The 20,153-nt window shown below is 35.5% G+C and overlaps 1 protein-coding gene across 7 annotated transcripts in view; it reads right to left on the bottom strand.

Moving 5' to 3' along the window:
* Positions 1-9,172: 9,172 nt before the first annotated feature.
* The window catches only part of Zeb2 (zinc finger E-box binding homeobox 2), a 130,424-nt gene continuing 119,443 nt past the window's right edge, over positions 9,173-20,153 (bottom strand). For 5 of the 7 annotated variants that reach the window (XM_048345523.1, XM_048345525.1, XM_048345522.1 and 2 more), the window contains exons 8-10: positions 17,787-19,756; positions 15,928-16,108; positions 9,173-10,259 (exon numbers count right to left, since the gene is read on the bottom strand). In XM_048345523.1, the coding sequence (XP_048201480.1) occupies positions 9,682-10,259; positions 15,928-16,108; positions 17,787-19,756 (2,729 nt within the window). In that variant the 3' untranslated portion in view covers positions 9,173-9,681. Of the gene's footprint in view, positions 10,260-14,286; positions 14,375-15,927; positions 16,109-17,786; positions 19,757-20,153 lie in introns of those variants that run through there. The other 2 variants (XM_048345528.1, XM_048345529.1) reach the window with 2 other exon arrangements.

Genomic DNA, 20,153 nt, shown 5'->3' with positions numbered 1-20,153 from the left:
AAAATAGAATAAAACGAACATAATCTTCCTCCCTTCTTTTTTTTTTTTTTTCCACTTTAGGATGGGCTGTGCTTGCCATTCTTGTGGGGAATGTCTGTCCCTCCCATTTCAATACTGACAGAATCATTGTGATGCCTGCATATCTGTCTCACAGGTGTGGAATCCACTTGCCAGTTTAGAGAGATTTTGGAAGAATCTCCCACGGTGGTTATAAAGGGGGAAGGAGAGAGATAATAGTTGACTGGCATCAATAGTCTACTTCTTCCAACAGGCAGAATGTTGGAATAATAACCTCAGCATTTGCCCTCCTACACCCCTTCCCCGGGCTCCACTGCTGTCAGATTCCCTTTCCTTCTCCACAACTGGGAACTCTAGGGAGCAGATTGTTTTGGCTGGAATTAGCCGGGCACAGATGGTACCACCTGCTGCATGTTCCTTACTTCTTATTGGCTTTTCTCTCAGCTCTGTGAGTTTTTGTATTTTTTAGAAGTTCAGAGGGAGGGAAAATGGCTGAGGCCCTTGCTCATGCCTGATTCTAGCACAGCTGTTTTGAGCAAACTGGCAACTATGGGGATTGTGCTGGGACATGCCGATTGGGAAGGTGCGTCCATGGTAACATGTTAGCGTGGCATCCTGTTTGCTGTATCTAGTACCTTAGTTTTCAAAATACTTTATTTGGGCCAAACAATTTCTACTTTCCAGTCTGACAGATCTTTCTGTGACCAGACACCAAGCAGGTGGTTTTTCCAGAGCCTGGAAATAAGATTTCTCTCATTATAAAAATTGGAGGGGCATACAATGTCATGTTACTGTCCACAAAGAGGGGAAAATTATGACTAGGCCACAAGCAGGTCACTAAGCTCATTTCTGTTCTGTTCACTGGAGCCAATAACTTATGAATCCTCAGATTACCACAGTGTGAACCTTTGATATTAGTAAGTTCAGTTTTTCACATACAAAAAAATGACATGGGACCAAAACACTTAAGAAATCTTATTCCTCCAAATTCTCTAACTCCCTGATTTCTCTCCCGTCCTTCCTCTTCTACTATGTGTTTCTAAATTCTACGGTGCTCTTCTGAGAAAGCTAAACTCATTCCTGCCTCAGTTACTTGTACCTGCTCTCCTTTTTGGAACACTTTTGCTCAAGATCTTCTTGTGGTCCAGTTTTTATCCTTCAGGCCTAACTCCGACACCATTATCTCACAGAGGCTGTCGCTGATATTTTTTCCACCCTCATCTGAGTTTACCCCTTTGGAAACTAGACAAAGAAGCACCAGATGTAGGAATCTTTACAATGATTTTGTTTTCTGCCTCTCACACTAGAATGCACATCTCCAAAAGCAGAGATGTTGCCAATTTATTCACCACTGTTGTTTCATGTCCTAAGAGTCAGCAACAGACTTTTTGATGGCATGGTGTTTTTAACCTTTAAGTAAAAAATGTACCTTGGTATAGATGAAGTCTGCTTGAGATTTAATATAGGTATACACCCTAAAGCATCTGGAACTCATTACTTGTCTCATTATTTGTCTATATGTCTGCCAGACTGGAAGAAATCTGAAGTCAATATTCCTATCTGATTCATTTTGTCATCTCATTGTAGCTCGTGTTGTGTCTTATAGCTCAGTAAATTGAACAACTATGAATGTTGCAATCAATATTACCTATTAGCGTTGTTTTAAGAGGTCTGAATATAAGTATCATAGATATAATGTAAGCATTAATACCAATTGCTTTAGCAGCAATTAACAGCAAGAAAAGTATCTATACCATAACTGGAGAGCTGGCTTTTGGTTCCAGTTCTGCTTGTATCTATGTAATTATTTAGTATTTTATTTCCTCTAAGCCCTAACATTTGGAAATCTAAGGCTTTGGATAAAAGGGTGTCTAGGATATTTTCTCTTCTAACCTTTTATGGTCTTTTCCCACCGATTTTAATATTCCTGTGACAGATTTATGAATCTATTAGTACTCCTGTTGCTCCATATTCACCTGCTGCCTTGTTTCCTTCTCTGATCATATCTGAGTCATTCAGTGCACAAAGGGTTCAGAAAATTGGGAGTTGGGAAATAATGATGCTGAAATCTTGGAAATTGAGTACAGGCTGAAGATTGTGGGTGGAGAAGCTGGATGGAAACAGCTCCTCACTGGACAAAAGCACTGTCAAGATCCTTGGAGGCGGGTGGAGAGAAACCTAGTGGACAAAATGTATCACCAGCAGTTATTAACTTTTAAAGACCATTTTTCAAAACTGAGGCTGCTTCTAGCTCTCAGATAAAGAAGACTTCAGTCCCTAAGTAGTTAAGTAGCCCTCAGATGGTGTGGCATGTTAGAGTAACACAGGGTTCCAAAGTAGATTATTTTCATTCCACTCTTGCATGGAAGAATTCTTATAGACCAGAACGAACTTCTTGAAGGAAGTAGAGAAACTAACTCATTCATTTAGATGTTTCCACAGCCATTTGAAAGAATGTTTTACTATGATCTATTGGAGAGAGTACTGAAAATGTTTGAGAAGACTGGGACTTTGACAATCTATGTTTTGTAGATCATTGTGGAATTGAGCAATCAGTGTGTTTTCAATGATACTTACACCTCCATTTCTTCACCTATAATATGCAGATAGTAGACTAACTACTTTTATTTTTCCATGTGTGACAAACATAAACATTTTTCCTACTAAACACACAGCACCAGAGTCTTATTGAAGAATGAAAACAACATAGACATAAAGTGTGTTATAACTTGGTGAAACCATGAACAAGTCTATAACATAGTCCTCTGACTTGTACGGGAAGGCATCTGACTCAAGGAGTTAGGAAGATCTCTGAGGAAGTATTTGTACAAGTCATTGTTCTATTTCTCATTTACAAGGAATCAAGTAAGATATATTAAGCAGTGCTTTGAACTCATTTGTTGATGTTACTTGTTTTAAAGTGAAGGAAATTTCCCTTTTCATGAAAGTATCTTCAGTACTTTATATTGAGGGGAAGAAATGTCTACCTAGATGGGACGCCTCTGCATAACCTGTCTCACTATGGTGTTTTCAGGGTTAAAAAAGAAATTGGGTGGGGCGATTTATATCACTCACTGCCCCCCCCCCCCATTTACTCAGATGTATCTTTAATGAAAATCTGTGAGCTCACACTTTCTAAGCATGTTCCATAATGAATGTTTCAGGACTGCGGGAAGTGGTTGAGGGTTTCTCAATACTTGGTTCTCCCTTTATGCCTCCACTATTCTTGGGCTACACTGCAGGGTTGGGAAATGTTTGTGTTGGAAGTGGTATTGTTCAGAAAAGATGTAAAAAAAACCAAGGTCTAGGTTGTTGTGGTCACTAAGTATATTATAATGTTTTCTGTGAGCACAGATTTCTTTAGTTTCCTATCTAATTTTATTTGTTCATCCATATTTTTCAAGTAATTTGCAGGCTGTATTTCTCTTTTTTCTAAACAAAAATGGAATGCAGTACAACTGCAATTCTTTGCCCTATAATAAGACTGTTTTAGGAAGGAATAGAGGTCTAGGGATAGAGGTCTCATTTAAGTAAAGACCATAAACTAAAATCTAAGTTTCCTATTAAAATGAGTAAGCTTATTTACCACTGTCTCTATTTTATTGTTGGCATGCCTTATAAATTATATAATTTTTGAAGCTGTTTTCAGAACTATTTATGTTCCCTATGTCCACAATTTAAATGTTTTCAGTTTATATCAGGACTTAGGTAATGTCTCTTTCCATCTCTTAAGTATTAATTTTAAATGCTAGCTACTCAAGTGTATACATATAAACTTAGTGAACCTACACACACACACACATGCACACAAGTACACAAGCATACATATACATTTTCTCTTTGCTCTGGGAATGGTCAGAACAGCATCATAATGTACAAATCTGTCTCTGAATGCTTCCTTATGTTAGATCAATTCCTTTTGAGTTCTGTGCTTGCCAATGTTAAAATTTCTTGCCAGGGCAGTAGTCTATTTTTAACATTTTGGGGGCTTATCCTTCACTCTAAATGTAACAGGCATATTCTGTAGAGTGAAAAGAGAGAAAGCTGACTGGGTGCACTTAAATCAGGATCATCAGGATTTGCAGTATGTGTGGAATCAAAGCTATGAATGAGAAAGACCAATTAGAATACTCAAAAGATCATTTGTTACCACTTTAATCTTCATGTATTTTTTACTCATCATTTTCCTCGACTAAAATTATTAGAATCTTTGTCATATTCTACTCAAAGCCAAATAGGAATGATGGTGCTCATTTTCTAGTTTAAATATTTTGGAGCATTTTAACATGTCATACTAGATCATATGTGGCAGCTAACTATTTAAATAGAAAAGTTTTAACTTGTGGTATATTCAGCATCACATCATTTCAGAGTTGTTTCTCTAACTAATTCTCATATCTCATATACAAATGAAGACTGAGGGATTTATTCCTGTTGCTTAATAGCATTTGTTTAATTCTGAGATTATATAGCATCTTTAACCTTGAAACAGAGGCCCTCGAAAACATCAGACCCCCCCCCCCCCACCAAAATTGGACACGGCCTACTACCCCAAAAAGAACATGTTGCCAATTATCTCCATGTTTATTTAAATATTTTGCTCTAAAGGAAGCAATCATTCCTTTATACTTCTTTAAATTTAGTATTGACGTTTTTATTTTGGGAAAGGAGGTCTTTTTTTTTTAACATGGATACAGGAAAAGAAAAGTCTCCAATAAAAATATTGTCTAAAAAGTTTTGTTTTGTCTGCATGATTTACTAAATATGTACAATTTCAGTTCACAGCGAAGGTAACAAAGATTTAAACAGCCAACATCACAAATGTCTCAAGTACTAAAAAAAAAAATCACTGTGCACAGTTTAACAATTTAATTGAATAAAAACCAAGCTGAGCTTTCAGTTTGAATCTTTATGATGGGCACAAGCCATGTATATTTTTCATCTTTGTTACATGATGCATTATTTCAGTAACTTAAAGCCCCTTCCCACTTTAGTATATTAAGTTATGTCAGTACATACTTAAGAGAAGCATAAATTGCCTCTTGGTTCACCAATATGATTTGTGATGTGTTCACATATATTGTAATATTTATTAATATATAAAATGATCAGATGAGTCACCTGTGATTTTTAATGTCTTCAAATGTAGGAATGTTTTACTGCATGTATAAAAATTTAAAAATTTATATGTGTGTAATTTGACCAGTACCCTTTTTGATATAAGGTGTCTGGAAAGAACTATTCTGTTTTTGAAATATAGAGGTTTCATATCCCTACCCACTTCAGGTTTGTAAAAGTAGCTATTTTATGAATTTGAATGTCCTAGTTATTCTGACATAGTGATCAAGTGAACTAATTAATCATTATAAACAAATGTCATTGAATACAGAATAGTTGAGTTACAGTTAAGAAGGGAGCCATAACTTTAGCTACCCTATAAAATCTATAATAAGGTTGTTTTCACATATATTTTCCCCATGTAAATTCTTTGGTGTTTTCCCCTCTTTCTGTCTCTCTCTATTTTTTTTTTTAGTACTATGATTGATGTATGTGCAATGTGAGATTCAAATAATTGCCTTGAGCATGTTTATTTGAATAATTGCCCCATTGCACAATCAAATAAATCTGCTGAGTGTGTTTATTTGAATGTTTTTACGTGTACATGGGAGCACATACTCAAATAAATGCAGCTGTGTTTATTACAATGTGTGGGGATTTAGATACACACACACACACACACACACTTGTGTGCATATCTGAAGCCCACAGACTCTGAATGACCTCACACATCTTGGAGCAAAAGCATGGTTAACAATTTTTCAGTTCAAATACACATATACTTATTATTGGGCAATCTCCTCAAATTTATGACTAGTATTTGATATTATTAAGGCTTACATCCTTAGAAAGAGTAAAAATAACCATTTTTAGTTATATGATTGTGAAAAGTATCTAATAATTTTTTTCATATTTACTCAAATATAGTTCCTTCTTTCCTCCTTCCTTCAAGTCCTCTCCTACTCACAGTCCCAATTTATGCTAAAGAAGATGTACACATCTTGTATGTTCTTGCTGAGAAATTTTGATAATCATCTCTTATCTCCTTTCCCAGTTCTTTCAGGCACTGGCAAGTGTCAAAAAGGAAAGACTATACAGATGATAGAATACAAAAAGCTCTTGAGAAAATAAGCAAGGACACTCAGTTATTTTAACATTTCATTACCATCCTCTACCCCCTATTCTAGGAAAAAAAAGGGCGGGGGGGAGAGAAAGAGACTGACAGAACTGAGAGTGTGGGAAAGATAACTTTGGTAGGGAAAAGAGAATACATCAGTCAGATGTTACTAAAATGCTTGTCTTTTGATTATGGAGGTGGATATTTTGTTTATGACCTTGGAAAGAAATCTTAGGATAAGTCACAATTTTAATTCTTCCCTAGAGTGCTTGCTCTAATGGGCAGTAGTGTTGGTAGATAAATTGCATTCTAAAAAAATCCCCTCAGATATGGGATATTGTAGTGATTGTCATAAATTTACAAGTGTTATCCTGGTATTTTTTTTTTAACTCGGGTGTCCTGAGCTTGCCTGTGAAATGAAATTAGAAAAAGAAAGTGACGTGAAAGGGTGTGGTAGGAGAGGGAAGGCAGAGTCTGCCTACCTCCTTGCTTCTTGCACTTGCTTTTGCCTTTCTAAGGAGATGTATGTATGTTCATTGTTTGTTGGTTCTGTCTCTTGTGGATTGAGACATAGATATGCCCAATGGGTAGCAGAGACCTACATTGCTTTCAACAAGGCCATAGGGATTTATTCTACCCAGACAAAATTTAATGGCTTGATATTTTCAGGTTGAATTAATAAAGTTATTGCCTAAAGCCTTTAAAGCCAGAAAAATCTATGTGTAGTGTATTTATTGTGCCATTCGTAGAAGGAGAAATGAGGATAGAATTTTCTATACTTTCCAAAAATGAAAATTTTAGGTTGTTAGTAACAGGAGGCATGCCAGTGGTAATGCCATTTCTCCTCACCCCACCTTTGCCCCAGAACACTTGAAGATAGAGCTGAAAACATATTTATTTTTCTAGGAGGATTTGTTTAAATAAAACTGTATCTTCATTATATTTTTTTTTACCATGTATGTATATATATGTATAAAACACATACAGACATACATTTTAAATGGAGTGTCAAGTTGCAAGGATGATGCTTGTGAAATTTAGAAAAAATGTTACTATGGTTAAAGAATATATATATATATATAAACTTTTTTCTGGCCAACTTGAAATATCATACTTAAAATTTTAGTAAATTCAATAAAAAGTGATGCTTTTTCTTTGTCAATTTTAACATAGAAAAAATATGTAGACAGGTGCTGTAGAATAGTTCCATGTATTCAAGAGCTGTAAATTTGACAAGGTAATCTGCTTTTCTTCTGTTTTTACATACTTGGCAATTAGATTTAGGAAGCATAATATTTTTGATAAAAGTCATTATGTAAAAACCTATGAATACATTCATATTCTCAGTATTAGAGTCATCTTGCAAAAACTGAAAAAACTGTCTTGGAAAAAAAATTGTTATTTTTGTCAGCAGTTGTCTTTATAGCTTTTCCTTTGCCACCCCCTCCCCTTGCAGCCCCAGATAAATGATAAACTATGGTCTGCATTTCAAAAAGTGAGATAAACTATCTCAATTCTTTAAAAAAGGTTACATATTATAAATAGCATTGAAGAATAGCTGTCTTTTTGAAATTAGACTTTTTTTTGAAGAAACCACAAAAGACCCCGTGGACAGAGAAATGAGTTTTTAACACATAATCTCTAAATACTCATAATGCAAAAGTAGAAATGTCTGTAAAGTAAATAGACTAAATTTGAATAATATAACCTCACATAAAAATACACAATCTGGAATCAGGATCAGTTGATAAAAGCTGTAAAATTGCTGTACATAGGTATGGAATTTTAAAAAACAGTTATTGGTACCAGTCAAAATTATTGCTAAACTAAAATCATATGGAAAAACATAATTAGCATTGTTATAAGCATAAAGCATGTTACATGTTAATGGTCATTGAAGGAAACTTCTCTAAAGTACAGAACTCATTAACTACATTCTTAGTTTGGCTACATTTTTATTCGAGCATGGTCATTTTCAAAAGAAATTACAAATTGAAAATTCAATAGTACTTTTACAAAGACAATTCAGGAAAGATTTTTGTCATGGTATCATACATTGTATTTAACAGTCCCTCTTTTTAGCTAAAAAACAAGATGAAGAAAGTGGAATTTTCAGTTGAAAATACAGTGTTTTCACAAGATCGTATCAAAAGTTCCCAAATTTGGAATTTCCAGTAATTGGAAAAACAAAACCAAAAAAAAAAAAAAAAAACCACAAAAAAACAAAAAAAAAGCCAAAAAAAAACCCCCACCCCAAAACCAGAAAATAAAAACAAAAATAAAATAATAAAATTGAAAAATCCCATCTCACAATGTTCCAAAACATAATAAATGCTCTTCTCTTTACGTAAAATTTGCCCAAATGATCAACTTCATGTTCCTTTTTTACTAAAATATATCTATATATTGAAGAACTATAATACTGTACACTACAGTATGAAATAAATAAAATTAGGAAATATAAAATGAGCCACATAAATAAATGTTATTTGACCTAAAATTAAATGAAATGCAAAAAAAATTTTGTTGCAAAAAAATTTGGTGTAATACTGACAAAATTAATGAACAAAAAAGTACAGAAAATAATTGCACAAACATATGTAAACTAAGGAACTGCTGCCTATTCTTCTAATACTGACATGGTTGCTCCAAAGAGCAGGGAGAGCTTAACACTGAAGCTGGTGCAAAGGTAACCTAGGGGTTACAACCTAGGGCTTACCCTCTTAACGCTGTACAAGGATGGCACTTGCAGAAACACAGATTAAAAGGTTTGCATATAAGGCTTTTTAAAACCACCTTACAAAGGCTTTCTTTATTTCTCATCTTACTTTTTTTCCTTCATGTCCAGGTTACTTTAAGACTTCGGTATCTTAAATTCACACATGCATCACTTCAAGTTCCTTCACAGAAAAAAAAAAAAATCGAGGCCTAAAATTGTGTGGTTACTTAAGCTGGAAAAACAATGGAGAACATTTTTTAATGAATAGCGAAAGGAAAAGATAGAGGAATTGTGATAAGGATGCACTGTAGTGCGAGCACATTAAATTAAGAAAGAATAACAACAACAACAATAATAAAAATACTGATGTCTGGTAGTGCGGGCACCTTTTAAAAATGTATTAATATAAATTAGACATAGTTGTTTTTTCTTAAGTTTGTAGTGATACCTAAGAGTGCAATTCTTACAATTTTCTAGTTGTGCTTAAAGTATAAATGCTATTAAACACAGGAATTAGTCTCTGAACCACACAGTTTTGAGGCCTTAACACTGTACAAAATTTTTGCATAATGCAGTTTTTAACAATACTCAGCTCCAACTCTGTCTACATCTGTCTTGGCTGAACTGCCCCTTCCGTCCCCCTCTACGGCTTCCTGGAAGCATCAGGCACGTGCATAAACAGCTTAACACAGCAGTGTTTTCAAGCAGGTAACAATACTACTGGAGGAAAGAAAAATAATAAACAGGAAGCGTAAAATGCAGTAGTTTATTACATGCCATCTTCCATATTGTCTTCCTCGTGGTCTGATTTGGTTTCCATTTTCCCATCCTCTGAACTATCGTCCATGGAGTGGTCTCCAGCTTCCTCTTCGTCTCGTATCGTTTCGGGATCCGTATCCATACTTTTATTTTCACTTTCTTCCTCTTCCTCCTCAAACTCCTCGTCGCCATCCTGTCTCCCCAGCTTTCCATAGCCATCTTCGCCTTCCTTCTCGTGCTCCTTCTCGCTCTCGCCATCCCTCGGCATACTCTCCCTCTCCTCCGAGTCAGAGTACCCCTGCGGGGTAATGCTCTGCAAGTAAGCTCGGTTCATCAGCAGCTCGGTGGGTTCCAAGTGCCCTTTCTCGCGTGCCTCGCGCTCTGCGGCTTCCCGCTCCTCCGCCTCCCGTTTGCAGTAGGAATACCTGTGATTCATGTGCTGCGAGTAGGAGCCCGAGTGTGAGAAGCGCTTGCCACATTTATCACACTGATAGGGCTTCTCGCCCGAGTGAAGCCTCGAATGCTCGATAAGGTGGTGCTTGTGTTTAAACGCTTTCTTACAAATCTGACACTGGTGTGGTCTTTTTCCTGGGAGAAAGAACAAGATGACAGGGTGATTAGTGTCTTTGCATGAAGTCTCTTGCCAAGAATTCTGTCAATGTGTCCAGACTCAGGCATAAGTGTGTCTGCTTATGTCTGAAAGATCCGCACACCCGGGTCTAATCCAAGGAATGGTAGGAAGATGCACTCTCATCTCAGAATTTGGCTTTCTAGTGCTTGCTGATGCAATGCTGTTAAGAAACTAGAAGAACTTAGAAAACGGTTGGAGGAAGGCTCCGAACTGAGGCCTTGAATTGCTAACTGTCTCATTACAGGCTTTGGAAAATGTCCTATGGAACAAGATATTTTTAATGATATAGTACATATTGTCATCAGATAATTTTCCTTATATTTTCAAAGCAAGGGCTTGCATAAAAATGAGAAAGATGGCATCATGGCTGGCATTGACATTGACATCCTCTGCTTGTTACATCATGAGTTAGTTGCTTTGAAAATGGGCTTTGGGTTTTCAACAGGAGTGAACTGCCAAGTTAGGTTAGGAGCAGAAATAGAGGAAAGAAGGTGTTAAGAATCAGTTATCAGTCAAAGGATTCTAAGAAAAAAATATTTCAGAAGGAAACCACCTGAAAATACAAACTAGAAAGATGCATGTCACGGAAGCTGAACTAGTTCCAAATAGTGTTTTCCCTCTAGAGTTTTCCATGAGATGTCAGCCACTTGTTGAGTGTTAAAATACTCTTCATGCTAGAGAATGCTGTATTTCCTTTGGCATTCCAGGCAGTTTTTAACCAGTGTTTGGAACCTGAAACCAGTGCCAAGCCTAAACACATCTGGTTGATTCCAGGCCACAAATAGCATTGGAATGCCTTCAACACCTTCCATAACTGCCATACTTAAAAGTTTATTTCCAAAATAGAACTGACAAAAAAAAAAATTATCAGCCTGATGCTCCAGAGTTAAAGTCATAAATGTGTCATGCAGAACCCAAGCATCATCATAACATTAATTCATGAAGCTCTAGGTGCTTCTGCTTCCTAATATAGACTTGCATTTTATTTCAGCAAATTCAATTAAAAACACATTAGTAGACTCAACTCCATTTTCCTTTGTGTCATGTTTTCCTAAGTGTCATGTTATAAGATTAGGAACCTATTCTACATACTTCAAGTATTCAGTTCTATCAGTTATCAATTATCATTGTATTATTGAATGCCTCCAGGGCATGTTGTTATTTAGAAAATATTATAGAAAATTGTATGTTCTTTCATTAATGGTCTTTATTTTACGGGGAAATCCAAGTTTAGTAGTTATTGATGTAGTGAGATACAGTATTAAAATAGGAAGAAATTTACCTGTAGGAAAGAAATAAAAGAGGTAGTTGTTGGTAACCACTAGTTGTATTAGTGATATAGAAAACTATCCTAACTTACTTTAAGGCACCTAAAAGTCTGAAGTAAGTGAGCTGAATTCCAATCCCACAAGAACCATTCAATAACTTAAGATTTTTTCAATGAGGCAAAGTGTATAACTGAAGGTTCCACTGGATTGCCAGGAGACTGGAGAGATAGTGTGGGTTTTTTTCCATTTGACATGACCACCATGGTTAGAAAGTAATTTAATGGAAGCAGAAGTGTTTTGGGGGAGAAGACAAGAGGTGTTTTTTTTTTTCTTTTCTCTTTTTTCTTTCTCTTTTTTTTCCTTTCCTGGAAGCTTCAAGTTGCTATGTTATAAATTTGCTCTGTTTTGGGAGCACTCATACTTTCAAAGAAATGCCACTACTGGAAGGATAAGATATTTGTAGCAATAGTAATGCATCCATTGGGCAGGAGAGCAGTGTTCAAAAAGGGAGGTGAACTCTGGATTTTGATTGTCTGGGTTCAAATCCATCTTATAGAAGTTGTTGTATGCAGTTTTCAGACATGTTAATTGCCCTGATAATCAGGGTCCTTGAAGATACAGAAAGATCATTTGGGGACCTAATTTGTAGGTTGATCAAGAGGATTAAAGAAGGGAATATACATAAAGTATTTAGTACAAGGATTCCATAGTAAGCACTCGTTTGATGCTAAATCATTTTATTCATATTCATTAATACATGCTCTATCATTTCCCAAGTTCTAGAGAAAGATGAATGCATTGGGAGGAGAGTGTATGCAGGAAATGGATCTGACTGGAGAGAGGATGATTTATATAGGAAGATTTTCTTGGTACTTTAGTTGCTACAGTGTACATGAGCAGAATTATCCTGCAACCTCTTTTAGAGAATGTTTATCAGCTCAGGAGTACAGAAGGTCAACCAGGTAGGTCCCTTTCTAGAGTGAATAACTCTGAATGATCTTGCTCTCTCCTTTCCAAAGCAACAAAACACAGAGTCATGACAATGACAGGGGGCAAGCTTTCTCCTTACAAGTTTCAAGACCTCTTAGAAGTGCTTGAGAAATGCTCACTAAGCCCATCACTTCCATGGTTACAATAAATTTGCAGAGTTTTCACTCAGTAATAAACAGTATAGTTATAACAAAATTAATTCTGCCATATAAATGAACAACCTGAAGGAATAAAATGTTCAGCTATGATGCCATCCACAAGACAGTTTAGGAAAGAATAAGAGTTCTGACATACTTTATTCTAAATAGTCAACTACAGACATTTCACTATTATCTAATAAATTCAATTTAAATAGACATTAATCTCTTTGTAACCTTTTTGATGGGTTTACCTGATTCAAATCAAGAGTTAATAGAATTAAATTTCTATGTGAGCAAGACTCAGAAAAATATCCAAACTGATAGTACATGAATCAAAATTTTTAGGGGCAATTTTTCTTTAATATCTTGGTTCATGATTCATCTGAAAGCTAGATGGTAACTGAAGTTAATAATAAATGAGAGGTTTGTGGTTTGAAAACAATATCATATAGCTGGGAAACAAAATTGACCGGTAATGTATTCAAAAGTTAGACTTTATCTATTCAGAAGAAGAAATATTTTTATTATTTTTCTAAATAAGGTTGCTTAATGTTTACCACAATGTCTCAACAGAGAAATAACTCAATAAATGTCAGGATTAAATTTTAAATGTTAGTTATATACAGGTAATCTCTTGACAGTGCCTAACAGGAATTTTAAATTTTTGTTTTTTTTTTATTTCACAGTGCTCACTTGTGACAATTAGTCCAATTGAAGTTAACATTTACATCATGTTTCCTCCCTTTTTTCCTGTCAAGGGTTTCATGAAAAGCAATGAAGCAATAAGCCAGTGATAAGGAAAATGTAAGCACTATGATTTTGGAGCCTGCCCAGGAAATTAACATAGGTTGAGGCAAAAGAGTATAGGATCCCAGAAATGAGTAGCTCATAGTTTCCTTCTTAATTGAAACAATTCTATATGCTAAATGGAAGATAGACATACAAATACACTTTATCAATGACACACTCATAATCAACGTATAATACTTAAATGACAATTCAACTTCATTTTCCAGCCTTAGACTCAATCAACACAAGACAGTTCTCTTTTTATAATATTTATATTACTTCATTCTCAAAATTTTACTAATGATAAATACAAATAAAAGGCTTCTGGGGCCCAATTAGAATAGGAAAAATTGACTAAATTTCTACACACACCATCCTGATAGAAATTCATTAAGAACTTCATTTGGATGGACCCTAATACACTGACAGCAGTAATATCATGAGATGTTTGGTCAAGAGACCAAAAAGTTAACACACTGGAAACTTGACAAGCTGGGATGCCAATGAAAGGATAATTAATCACAAGTTCAGGAAACCATTGGATGGCTAGCATCCTGTTGCTAGGCAATGTTTCTGATCCGTAGGTCCCGCATCTTATAAGATCAAGACATTAAACTTTCTAAAATAGAGTGTATTTTTCAAATTGGTTATGCATTTTTGTGATTGTCAACTTTTGGGTCTCTCAACTATCTGTATACCTATGTAGTTTATGTACTATCTAATTTATAGGAAATAAATGTATTGACTGGATGTCAATATGAATGATAACCCTCACTAAGATAAAAGTTTTACACTCACCATGTAGTAAATGATAGAGTTTGCATATGGTCATAAATAAGACCAATCAGAGAGGGAAAGATGCCTTCAGTGATGTGCCTATTGTAGCTGAATAATGAAATACAAAATATATTTGAGGTTGATTAAAATGAAAGTATATTTAGATATGAAAATATCTTTACTTCGTACGTATTTAAGTAAGACTTGGTACTAAAGAGATAACTGTAATAAAAGACAAATGTAGGCAAATTTTTCACGTTTCAAATATACCATGCAAGTATAAAATCCTTCCAGATTTGCTATTCAAGTTAGGTTACTTTTAACATATCATTCATTGAACTTTTAAAATAATAACAATGTATACCAGATGGCTGGAAAAAAGGAAACTGAATTGGTTGGTATAAGGGCACAGTTATTTATGAACTTTGTGCTCTTTGAAAATGCCTTCATATTTTTATGGTAATAGAACTCTCCCACCTTTTCCCAACACTCAGCCTCATTCTGTTCACTTGTGCTGTCTCCAGAACATGTCCAGTGAGGAATAAGGGAAGATAATGAGTACACATGCTTCCCAAGGATAGTTTACAGTCACCAAAAAAGGTCATTGTATCTGCAAGCAGTCAAAATATAAACAACACATTCTATTTCCTTTTTGTACTGGTCTCATCATCACATGTTCCACCAAAGTACTAATGCTAACTTTTTTTTCCATATTATTTAAATGTTTGGTGCTAGACTCCCTGGCTTATGAAATGCTTCTACATTTCTCCTCTTTGTTTATGCATTTCCAATTATTTCAGATCTTATACTCTTCCTTTGTCCATCCAGGGCCAGTCCATTATGCCAAAATTTTACTGGAGAAGAGCTAGAGAGGGATTTAGTGACTGGAAAAGGCTGAATTAAATTGTTATTTGGGGACAAGAAGAGGAACAAGAATGCAAAGAACAAAAATAGAGCTTGTCAGAATAGCAGAGTAGATCATGGATGATGGGAAGTAACAGTGTTTTATATTAGGACACTTTCTTGTTAAGAATTATCCCATCATCTGTTCACTTATAGGAAGAATAAGGCTGTTGGCTTGTCAACTCTTTGTAATTGTTGCTGATAAATAATGCACACATTTAAAATAATTAAATTTAGAAAGCTTTAGTCTTCCAGATATAGGTAAAGTCAATAGCTAGTTTGACCTATTATTTTTCTTTTCTGAATCTAATACTTTCACTTGAACAAATGAAATCATTCTCAGATCCTTGTTTACTTGATGTTTGGGTGATAAAACAAGGTATCATTGTTCAGATTTATGATTAGATTTTTACATGCTTAGATTCAGCATAGCTTAAGAAGTTGAATGTTCTTTTAAGAACTAGCTTGTTTCTTACCATTTCATGCTCTGGTCATTGCACTATTCCTTTGATACAATTTGTACATTTATTTTACAGATTAATTCAGGGGATATGAAGACAAGCACACTCATAAACACATGAATGATCCAGTAAACAAGCAACAAAAAAGTCCTACTGAGCTATGCAAAAGCATTATTTCTTCCTTGTTGAAGATATCAGCATATGCTACATCTTATGTTGCACAAGTGTACTCATTAAATATTATGAAATGTACAGCAGGCTGGGAAGCTCTAACTAGCTAGTCAAAGTCACTCATACCTGTGTGTTCGTATTTATGTCGCAGAAGGGAACTGCTTTTCTGGAATGTCTTGTCACATAAGTCACATGCATACATGCCACTCTCTGTCTTCTTGATCTTCTTTCGTGACAGACAGGAATCGGAGTCTGTCATGTCATCTAGGCCTGACATGTAGTCTTGTGCTCCATCAAGCAATTCTCCCTGTGATATAACCATACAGTTCAATACAGTCTCTTCCCTTTGTGCTTCCAACAAACAACTTTGCATAGATTGACATTTGGAGCACCTTCAAAGTGCTTCCTATTAATCAATCTAGTTAAAACTTTTAAAAGCCTTAATAATATGCACATTTTCACATTTCAACAAAAATTTAAACCTTCTCTGCCCTAGGTAGTAAAGCTTGCTTTTATTTTCAGAACAGAAAACAGTCGACTCTGAAAGTGGGAAAGTAATATTTAAAAAAAAACAACTTTTTTTCATATCAGGAAAAGCCATGGGTAGTATTGAACATTAAAATTTGTATGGTTTTCTACTGTGCTTTATTTTGCAAAGACTCTGAGAATGTAGAAACACCATTTTAATTGAATTTTATATTTAGGCACAAAATGTTATTATTATGCAATCTATTTAAATGTATGTCTGCCAACTAAAAGCCTCAAGCTATATTTTTATATTTAATTTTCTAATTTGAAATAGGGAATATTAATAACACTTTTTAACCAATGCTCTATCTATGTTAAAACAGCCTTCAGCATTGAGCAATAATGAATGTGGATCAGTAAATTATTAAATTTCTTGATATTTATTTTGTCTTGATCCAAAGGAGTGCAAACTTGCATGATAACATGCATTTCCACTTGCTAACCCACAGTTTGGTTTTTTAAGACTACGTTTGCACTAATTAATATTAGAGAAGATTAAATAGGCTTAAATACATTTACAAAGAGGGCAGATGTACTGTAAATTGGACTACTGGAACAGCTGTTACAGAGGTGCCTTGCTACTTCTGCTCCTATTTTGCAAACAAAGATTATACTGCATAATTCTAAAAATAATACCTGATTTTGCATTCAAAAGGCCATAAATTATTCACTAGTTTCGAAAATTAGGTAAGAAACTATGTGGGACATTCAAAATATTTTGAAAATACTCAGCAAAAGAAACATTCTCCAGAAGATAAAATACATGTCACATACATATATGTATATACAGTGTATATATGTATGTAATTACTTGCAAGTTACATATGCAATTATAATTTATATATGTAATGTAATTACTTATAAAGTTACATTTTTAAAGGCATATATGACTGTTATATTCTAAAGCCTCAAGACCAAAGTAAGTCCTGCCAACTATTGATATCTGTGTTTTAAAAGCACATAGATTAATCTAAATAAATCTAAAAATTAAATACAAAAGTCTTCTTTATTGTTCCTGTTTAGATTGAATCTTACTATGTGTCCAGGCTGGCTTTGAATTAGTAATCCTCCTACCTTATCCTCTTAAGTGACTTATCTTTTTCCCTTTTTTTTTTTTTTAAAGAAAATGTACCTAAAGTGACCTTTTTGCTTTTCTAAGCCATTCACAGTTGCAGAGGTGTATTGAAAAACAAAACAACAATAGCAAAAACAAACAACAGACTCCTCTTCTGTTTCTGTTTTTTTTTTAAATTAATATTTGTCTTTTACTTCCTGTACATAATCTATATCATGGTGTGTGTGTGCGCACACGCGCGTGTGTGTGTGCATGTGTTATGTTAAGAACTGAACCCAGAGCTTCACGCAGCTAGGCAAGTGCTCTACCACTGAAGTATAACCCCCTCTAACTATATAGTTTTTATTGCCTTTCTTCAGCACACAGAGACATGTCTTGTTACCTGAAATCCTTGTTTTCGCTGGTACTTTCTCCTTTGCTGCATATCAGCAAAGGTAGCTGCTCCAGTTGGGTAAGTATAGGCCATATGTGGTAGGAAGCTCATCTGATCTAGTCCTGGGTATGGTCGTAGTCCAGGAATACTGGTCTGGACTGGTGGCATAAAAGTGGCAGGGGGAAATGCGCTTTGTGGTGGAAGAGCTGTGTATAAGGGTTTAGCACTAAATGGGTTCATGCCGAATACTGGGTTAGTGCTTTTGTTGTCCATGTTATTTGAATTAGAAAACTCCTTCTTGATAAAAGTCAAGTTCAGAGGTTCATCTGAGTTTTCAGATGATGAAGAAACACTGTTATGGTCTAAATTTATGCTACTAGCTTTTGTTTTGTTCTTTGTGGCTATAATACTTTTCGGCTCTTTCATTTGTTTTGGTAATGACAAGTCCAAAGGCTCAGCCTGGAGCTCCTCAGAAGAGAAGCTGTTTGGAGTATACGAACTACTATGGGAGTTTTTAGAAGATGTGGAGGAAAGATTTAAAGGAGAAGGAGTATTACTCCTTGAGTGGTCCAATTTTTCAACTGGCTTAATATTGGTAAAGTGGGAAGGTTTGGTTAGCCTGAGAGGAGGATCACAATTTGTAACACTGTTGTGGAGTTCGGCAATGGATGGTGATGTTATGGAGTCCATAGGTTTTACAGGAGACCTGGGTAATAAGGAGTCTTTTGTGGGAGGGTTACTGTTGGGAACTAACGGCTTGGAGTTCCTTTCCAGTGATGGTGACCTGGAATTTGAATATTGGTAGACTTTTCGTTGCTCAAACCATTCCTTCACAAATTCCTGAGGAAGGCCCACAGCAATGGAAATTTTCAGCAGTTCATCAGAGTTGGGCTCCATGTTCATAGCATAGTATGCTTTGAGTACAGACATGTGGTCCTTGTATGGGTTGATGGGGCTTGTCAGTCCTTTCTCAGAAAGTACAGATGACAAGAGGAGGGCTTTATTATCAACAAAGACTCCGGCTTTGTTGGGGACTATGTTTTCGTGAGGTTGCAGGACTGCCTTGATTTCTTCATTCATCTTACAAAGGTAACGTTCATGCTGATGCAAAGGAATGGGGCCAGGAAAACTTTCTTTACAGAACTGGCATGAAAATGGAGTGGCTATGTTGTGGTTCTCAATCATTTTATCATCAGTGACCAAATCTATCAAAGTACGTAACTTCTCTTTCTTTATGTTACTGATCTGTCTCCTTGAGTCAGTAGTCAAGCTCTGGAGGCAAGCTTTGGCTTCGTTGACTTTTTCTAAGGTATAGTCAATAATACTTTTAGTGGCACCATTATGACTTACTACTGGAAGACTGACAGGTGGAATATTAGGAGAAGTAACTCCTTGTTCTTCAGGTTGAGAGCATGGATCCTTCATGTGATAACCTTTCAACTTTGAAATCTCTTCAGCCTTGCAGTCCATCTTTTGCCTGGAAACGGTATTGTCCACAATCTGTAGAACCTTCTGTACCTCACTTAAATTACTATTCATCGTGGGAAATCCAAGTAAAGGGGCTTCCATACCTACACCTAAGTGCTGCATTGGACTCTGTGCTGATGGATGAACTCCTAAAGGGCTTGTGGCTCCAAGCCCACCATTCATAAAGGGACTAGTGCCACTAAACCCATGTGTGGCCATAAGGACTTTATAGTCATTGAAGTCTAGTGGTTCTGTTTTGATTTTAAGTAAGCCTGTTTGTTCAGACATACTAAGTGGTTTTCCATTCTCCAACTTGTTTCTTAACTGAGTAATGGCTGAATTAGTAGGAGAAGAAGAAACAGAATTAGGGGAAGAACCCGTCTTGATATTGTTTCTCATTCGGCCATTTACTGAAATCAAACCAATACATTTCTTGCTGCTGATATGTGAACTGTACGAACCAGAATGGGAGAAGCGTTTCTTGCAGTTTGGGCACTCATAGGGTTTTTCACCTGAAATTATAATTAAAATTAACATTACATTTCTTTTTATCAAATAGTAACTGCCATTATCTGCCAAGGCAAGAATCTGGGGATACCAACTGAAAGAAACCCAATGGAAGGATATCTACATTGTAGGTGCTTAGGTTAGAATTATGTGACCATAACTGTTTCTGGGCTTTATCTATCCTGGAAGGACATAATTCAAGATGTTAGCAATGGAGGGTGAAGTCTATCTAGGCCTATTTCAGCTAAGATCCCAAACCTTGTCATGCTATCAGTAGCCTCTTATTTAAACAGAGTGTCAGATTAATGTGTGGTCAATAGCACAATAAAGATGTCACAGTATTTAAAGGAATGTATAGCTATGGCTTTAATCAACTCTGTGGAGATTCCATTGATTCTACCA

Source organism: Perognathus longimembris, chromosome 4, assembly GCF_023159225.1.
Source record: "Perognathus longimembris pacificus isolate PPM17 chromosome 4, ASM2315922v1, whole genome shotgun sequence".
In the NCBI taxonomy this organism is placed as follows: domain Eukaryota; kingdom Metazoa; phylum Chordata; class Mammalia; order Rodentia; family Heteromyidae; genus Perognathus; species Perognathus longimembris.
The sequence above is the reverse complement of the archived record's forward strand: the minus strand, read 5'-3'. Positions and strand labels throughout refer to the sequence as shown.